At 38.8% G+C, this 7,665-nt stretch overlaps 1 protein-coding gene across 5 annotated transcripts in view; it reads left to right on the plus strand.

The window, feature by feature from the left end:
• The first annotated feature begins 819 nt into the window (after positions 1-819).
• The window catches only part of LOC122635659 (homeotic protein distal-less), a 72,921-nt gene continuing 66,075 nt past the window's right edge, over positions 820-7,665 (plus strand). For 2 of the 5 annotated variants that reach the window (XM_043826112.1, XM_043826114.1), the window contains exon 1: positions 820-2,404. In XM_043826112.1, the coding sequence (XP_043682047.1) occupies positions 1,915-2,404 (490 nt within the window). In that variant the 5' untranslated portion in view covers positions 820-1,914. Of the gene's footprint in view, positions 2,420-7,665 lie in introns of all 5 variants that reach the window. The other 3 variants (XM_043826113.1, XM_043826115.1, XM_043826117.1) reach the window with 3 other exon arrangements.

Below are 7,665 nucleotides of genomic sequence, written 5' to 3' on the forward strand. Positions count from 1 at the left end.
GAATGCCAAATGAAAAATGGTTTTCTCTTAGATCCGACGGATCGACGCTAACCGGTAACAACGAGAACGGTGCAACACGTAGGTAAGTACCTACCTACGTTGGCGAAAGGATAAGAGAGTAAAAAAGTTGTTGCGGAGAGCACGGAAGAGCTCCACCTCCATCCATTGGTGGTCCATTCCCTTGGCGATCGGTTGATGGGCGGGGCAAAAGACGTCTCGTCATCGCGAGTGTCGCGGATTTTTCGTGTCGGGTTTTAAGGATTAAACGGGATAAAAAAATGTATATAACAAATAGATCCATTACGTCAACTCAAATAACTGAGGATCAAAAGGCACAAGTCCCATAAAATTTGTTTCCACCGATCGTTACGTACCAATACCTATAGAGATGTACGATAGTATATCAGTGGTAAAAGTAATCGGAGATGTATCGCATCAACACTTTGAAAGTGTCCAAGTGTATAAAACGGATTCAACAAGGTTTAAGAGTATAAGAAGAGAGAACAAACCGATGATCCGTCAGGACGAGCAACGGGCAAGTGCGTTCGCAGTGGCTCAGGTATAATCGTGCCGTTCCGCAGCTAGCGTGAAGGTAGGAAAACGACTCTAGTGGGGGTGGTCAAACAAAGCCACCCCCCCGTTGGTAACCATAATGGCCTCCGGCTAACGAATGAGAGTTTCGAACGTAGTTACCAAGTGGTAGGGAGAACGAATCACAAACACGATTGACAGTCTTTGTAGGCGTGGTTACTTGTAGCGCCACAGCGGCGACTTTGGGAAACCATTTACCGGGCTCCGGGGAGAGGCTCCGGCTTCATTATGTATCATTATACCGGTCCGCGCCGCTCGGTGTGCACTGCAGTTAGTGGCTAAGGCGCGCGCGTGTGTGCTTTTCTCTCTTCTTCGTCCTCGTTCGTGTCGTCGTCGTTGTTGTCGTCGTCGTTGTCGTCGTTGTCGTTATCGCTGTTGTCGTCGTCGTCGTCGCGTTCGTCGTCGTCGTCGTCGTCGTCGCCGTCAGGATTGCGATCGTGCTTTTTCTCTCCCTTTTTTCGTGTAACTTCATTACGACGTTGTCTTCGTCGTCGTCGTCGTCGTCGTCGTCGTCTTACGGACGAGAAGAGAGAAAGAAAAGAAAGTTGGTTATTAAGAAAATTTTTCTCGATACCTCGGTGGTTCGTTTCGTAAGAAAAAAAAAAAATTAGGGAAAAGAAAAGAAAAACAAAGGAGCAAAGGAAAATAAAAAGAGGAGGGAGGGCGCGCGCGCGCCCGCGCGTGTTTACCAATCGCGTCGGCTACTTGGCTGATGAAGTGTCTCGTGTGTGAAGAGGAAAAGATTGATCGAGAGAGATATTATAAGAGGAATAGAGATAGAGAGAAGTAGTAAATCGGCATGTCGAGGGGGTGCGTTTGGTGCAACGATAGAAGCATGAAGATATCGACGGCGAGCTGACCGTATAAGGATTTATCAAGTTTGTTTTCGATTTTGCTTGAGTTAAGAAGAGGAGAAAGGAATTAGAAAGGAGGAAGAGGAAAAATTCGATTATTGATACAGTGCACGCGTTGGGAGGAAGGGAAAAAAAAGTGGCCGTGATTAAGTGGAGGTGATTCTAGTGAGAAAGGTAGATAACAATATAGGAGATAAATTAATTGAAATTAAACGAAAGAGATCGATGTACTTGGCTGTCATAGACCTAATAGAAATAATCCAAGATTCGGGCCCCGTACGGGTGTCGCGCTAGGGCGGCGGCGGCGACGACGTCGTCCGCGGCGAATTTATCGACGCTCGAGGCCGCGCTCGAGCTCGGCTCGAAGGTGGAGAGGCCAAGCAGCACGACGACGCTTAACTTTACGGACCTGGGGAGCCCATTCGGGGCGGGCGACCCCTGTCCGTCTAGTACCCCGACCCCGAACAGTATGTCGGGTGGTGCCGGTGGCGGACCGTCGGGAGGCGGTCAAGCCGGTGGTGGAAACGCAGGAGGAAACGGTGGTTCCGACATGGATCAACATCTTCATCATGGTGGACTCGGATCGGTGACACCAGGACCACCTGGAGCCGGTGGAAATGCCGGGGACAGTACGACATCGAGTACACCAGTTTCCCAAACTGGCAAATCTGCATTCATTGAACTGCAGCATAATAACTTGTACAATCCTGCCAGTTTACGGGGTGGATATCCATCCGGACATAACGTGCCTGGTGCGCATCAGTTTTCGCATCAGGTCAGCGCATTAGGACACCAATCATCCGGACCCGGTAGTGGGAATCAACAACACGCCGAACCTGGATTCCCAAGTCCTAGGTCAGCGCTAGCTGGATATCCTTTTGGACCTATGCATCAACATAACGCATACGGATATCATCTCGGATCCTATGCGCCTCAGTGTCCCTCGCCGCCCAAGGACGGTGAGTACCCTAACTGTATGTATTCCCAACTTTTTATCACACTACTTTTTTTAGTTTTAAGATATCGTATTCGTAACGTCTTCGATCGGATGATCCCCGACGGTATCGTTCTTCACGATCGTCGGTTAATCGGGATCGAACTCGTTCGATCGATCGATAGTTCCATATATAGCGAAAAGAAATTTCAAATCTAAAATCCGCGAGAATTCTAAACAGTGACTACCTATGAGAGAAAGCTATGAAAGAAAGAGAGAGAAAATCTAGAGCAGCAGGTAGCGGCTCCATCCAGCGTCGGTCGACGCCCCGTTGTTCTCTCTATCTCTTTCTCTCTCTCTCTCTCTCTTTCTCTCTCTCTCTCTCTCTCTCTCTCTCTCTCTCTCTGTCTCTCTTTGTCTCTCTCTCTCTTTCTTTTAAAAACTACAATACCATGAAACGGAATAAGATATACCTACCTACCTACGAACAGGAAAAAGAATCCCTATGAACAAAGCAAGAAAGAGAAAAAGCTTCTCGAGCTATACTCAATCGCGAATCCTCTGTGTCCTTCCATTATTTCTTTTTTCTCACCCTGCAATCGCATTAGCACACGAGACAACGTAATCACAACTTGGATTCTTTCTCCAGCCGTCGGCTAATTACGTTTCTCATTATCAAACGTAGTAGTGTAGGCAATTCACGGATGGTAGATACCTACCTCCTCATGGCACTTATTCGCAGAATATTTTACAGGATAAAATATCATTGAGTGAATATCCAAGGTTAAGTTAAAGAAAAAAAAAAAAAAAAACACAGAAAAAAGAAAGAGAAAGAAAGAAAGAAAGAAGTAACTTAGAAACTCGAAGATAACTTAGACATCTTGAAAGGTTAAGCTCGTTTTAAGTCGATGACAGCAATAACATCGGCAATAGCAATAGCAGCAGCACAAAATACTATGTATCTATGTTCCTAGTCAAGTATAATAATTCTAGTCGATGTTTGCCACCTGTCGAGTGTAATTAGATAGAAAACTCTCTTCGTTTCTTCCTTTCGGTGAACGTTTGAAAGTTAAATCGGTGAATAAAAATTGCTCTTTAAGAATGCGAGGGATAACGAAACATTTGAAAAATTTTGCTCACCCACTTCTTTTTCTTTTTCTTTTTCTTTTTCTTTTTCTTTTTCTTCTATTATCGTGATTCAAGTATCGAAATATCAAAGTTCAAATGTTTGATAGGGGATGATCTAGAAAATGTAAAGCAACGAGGAATTCTGTTAGGGGTTGGTCATGTTAGTATTCTATCGAGCCCTTTTAAAGGTTTATCGAGAATGGAACTCGAGTTTAGTGTTCGTTGGAATACGTTGATATTTCTTCTTCTTTTTCTTCTTCTTTTTCTTCTTCTTTTTTTTTTGCTTCTTCTTCTATTTTTACTACTACTTCTACTTCTTCTTCTTCTTTTTCTTTTTCTTTCTTTTTCTTCTTCTTCTATTTCTACTACTACTTTTACTTCTTCTTCTTCTTCTTCTTCGTGGTCTGCCGACAGGTCGTCGACTAAAACCCTCCAACTCTGCTCCGTGTAAATTCGTAATGACGTACGTTCTTCACCCTCTGGTTTTTTTCCACCTACCCACCCCTTTTATTTGCCCCACCTCTTCTCCCATTCCATGCTTACATTCTTTCCCGTATTTCTCGCTTAGGTATATATTCTTTTCTCCCTTTCTTTTTTCATTCCTTCCTTTCTTCCTTCCTTCCTTCCTTCCTTCCTTTCTTCTTTCCTTTCTTCCTTCTTCTTCTCTCTCTCATACATCGAAAATATTCTTCGTTCCCTCTTTTATTACTGCATAATGAAAAAATAGAGAAAACAGAAGAAAAAATAAGAGGAAAAAAAAGAAAGAAAAAAAAGAAGTTTGATTATCGAGTTCGTTTTACCTGTCCAACCTATCCAACCCCACACCCTATTCCTGGTTTTCGAACATTTCTCAAGTGGAACCATGTACGATCGTGCTCGCGGATTATAAGTAATCATGAATACTCGAACTTTTGTCGAAATTGCAGGTTGTGACGATCGAGCAAAACCTAAGAAAGTGTGTGCGTGCGTGTCTCTCTGCGTGTGTATGTGAGAAAAAGAGAGAGAGAGAGAGAGAGAGAGAGAGAGAAAGAGACTATTAGGAAAGGGTTGTTTCGTCCTATGGTACTAAGAAATTCCTTAAAGTTTTTTTTTCCTCCTTTTATTTTTTCCTTTTCGAAGAAGAATCCTTCGTACATATCTAGTAATCATAGGTAACCATCTTCAATTCTTTTTTCTTTTTTTTCCTTTTTTTTCTTTTTTCTTTTTTTTTTTTACTTCTACGATTTACGAAGACTACCAGATCATTCGAAGTAATGTAAGACCATTTCCTTAAGAGTTTCTTTTCCTCTCTCTTTCTCTCTCCCTCTCTCTCTTTTTTTCTTCCTTTTTTTTCAAGCAGGATACGTTTAGAAAAAATTGGTGGGAAGGCGCAGGACTCTGAAATCACAGAAATTCTTGGAGGGTGTAATCGATCAATGACCTTAGTATTCATAGAATATAGTTCTATGCGATTTCAATGCACGAAGGCATCAATTTTCATTCGAAAAATGAACGTTCAATCGTCCCGATGTTTTCATAAAATAATGTCATAAGCGTACGCATATTATAGCGTTTTTGTTCTTAAATCGATCGAGATAAAAAAAGAAAAAGAAGAAAGAAGAGTAGAGAAAAGAAGAGGAGAGGAGAAATGAAAAAGGAAAGAAAAAAAAAGAGGGAAAAGAAAGGGTTGCTCGAAATAAACGAATTATTACATCTCTTTCCGTCGACGAAATTTTCTTTCTTTCATAAATGATCGCGATAAATATTCGACGAAGAAATCGACGAAGAAATTTGCATAGGTATCGTGCAAACGTGTTCGCGATATTATTATACCTTTCATAAAAGAGGGATGCATTTCTCGTGTTTCGCGAAGAGGAAAGGTACATTGCAGCTGCCATGAACGGTGTTGTACGTTGTAAGTATTTATCGATCGTTTGGATTTCTCTTACGTCCAGCACGCACTTACACGTCCACTGGGTCACCGTACTCCTTTTCTTTCAGCTGCAAAAAATAACAACGCAATGACCATAGAAAATAATGATTCTTCTAATACCCTTGACAAAATTTCATCTCAATATCTATTCTCCGATCACCATTTTGTTTTTTTACATATGCACGTATATATTCGATTATTTAATTGATTAAATAATAAACATTCCTCTTACAATTTCTACTCCTCATTTTTTATTTTTCTATTCTCAATTTTGTTTTTCTAATAATGAAAATTATTCTCTAACGCGAAGAAGAAATTTTCTAATAATAAATTTTAATCAACGATGCATATGTCAAACTGATCGAAATTGTCCTAAGTGGTCAATAAATTATGATAATCAAAATATCATTATATATCTTTTGATGATCGATGTTTTATTTTTATTGCAAAGGAATGAGTAATAACGTACACATTGATTTTTTTTCTAATTGTCGTTCGTAAATTTAAATTTAGAAAAGAAATCTCATTAGGGTGAAAGCTCCTGTCTTAGAAATCCTATATTAGTCATCGACCTGTTGAAACTGTCTACATTTATCTATAATGAACAAAGATAATGACGTAGTGCCGTTTCTACCTAAACTTCGACCTTGATGGATTAGGTATTAAATGGTTGTTTACACAAGGATTTACCTGAACCTAACCGGGTATTTAAAAGAACTTTTTGGATTTTATTAGGATGCCATAATTTAGGATCTTTGTAAAGTCATATAATATATACATATATTTATGTAGTAAGAGGAATAGAATTAACTCGATGGCAATTTTTGCGAGCGAAAAGATTTTCAAAGAATTTTCCAGGATACCATAAACTTTTTGTTAAAAATTATTTTCTCTTTTTCCACATAGTTTCTTATAAATTGAAACGATATAATTTATTGCACTTGTCAAGATCATCGTAGATTATTCCAGAAACATGTTCTTTTTGTAAAAATATCCTTTTTCCTTTTCCAGGTAGTTTTTCTTTCTAGTGTTCTTTTTGTTTTGTATATAGTACGATCGTTGTAAAATAATATGCATTTGGTTGATAGGATAAAAAGTGGAACTCTAAAGCTAATCATTAAACTCGACAAGATCTTCGAAGGATTTTTTACGATTTCATAAGCTTGTTCCTTTTGTAAAAATCATGTTTTCTCGAGCGCCTTTTTAAAAATAAAATGATCGTTGTAAAGTCATATACGACAGGATAAAAAGGAGAAATCGAAGGCTAATTTATAATGCTCATCAAGAATATCAATGGATTTTCCAAGATTCCATAAACTCGTTCTTTTTGTAAAAAAAAAAAAAAAAAGAAAAAAAGAGAATTCTCTTTATTTTCCAAGTTGTTATTTTTCTTTTTAAATAGAACGATCGTTGTAAAAAATCATATGCATTTGATCAATGGGATAAGAATAAGATAACACGAAGGCTAATTTATTATCATACTTGTTATGATCTTCAATGAATTTTCCTGAACTCCAATAAATTCGTTCGTTTTCTATAAAAAAAAACAAAAAAGAGAAGAAAAACTTTTTTCCTTTTATTCGGAGATAGATTTTTTTTTTTAAATAGAACGACCGTTGTAAAAAAATCATATGCATTTGGTTGATAGGATAAAAAGGCGAACTGGAAGACTAATTATTACACCAATTAATCGGTGAATCGTGCGAGAGTTCCGCGAAGGTAAGCCATAAAGCTTACCGTCGGTTGGTTCGACGCTGCTGCTTTTACGTCGAGCTAATAATTTCCTTGACTATGTTTCGAGCAAGTATTTTGCATATGGTAACGGCAACAGCTGCCAATGTGAGATAGGTATAGGGTACGATGGAGAAAGAGAGAAAGAGATGGAGATAATAAAAAAAAAAAAAAAAGAGGAAAAAGGGGGGAAAAACAATAATAAGATATATATATATATATATATATATATATATATATATATATATTATGATGAAGTAAAACGGTACCCACCGATTTTCCCTGCTCATAGTGAACGTATATTTTTCCAGCAACAGTATTTCGTCATATTAACCGTTTCTAATTAACGCGAGCTTGCTCGTAATCGATAATAATATGGCTCTCTTTCTATCTCTCTCTCTCTCTCTCTCTCTCTTTCTTTCTCTTTTTCTTTCTCCAAGTTTTATTTCTTCTCTTCATAGTTCATTATACGATATCCTTTCGAAATCGTATTAGACAAATGTTCGATCACGATT

This window comes from Vespula pensylvanica, chromosome 19 (assembly GCF_014466175.1).
Source record: "Vespula pensylvanica isolate Volc-1 chromosome 19, ASM1446617v1, whole genome shotgun sequence".
In the NCBI taxonomy this organism is placed as follows: domain Eukaryota; kingdom Metazoa; phylum Arthropoda; class Insecta; order Hymenoptera; family Vespidae; genus Vespula; species Vespula pensylvanica.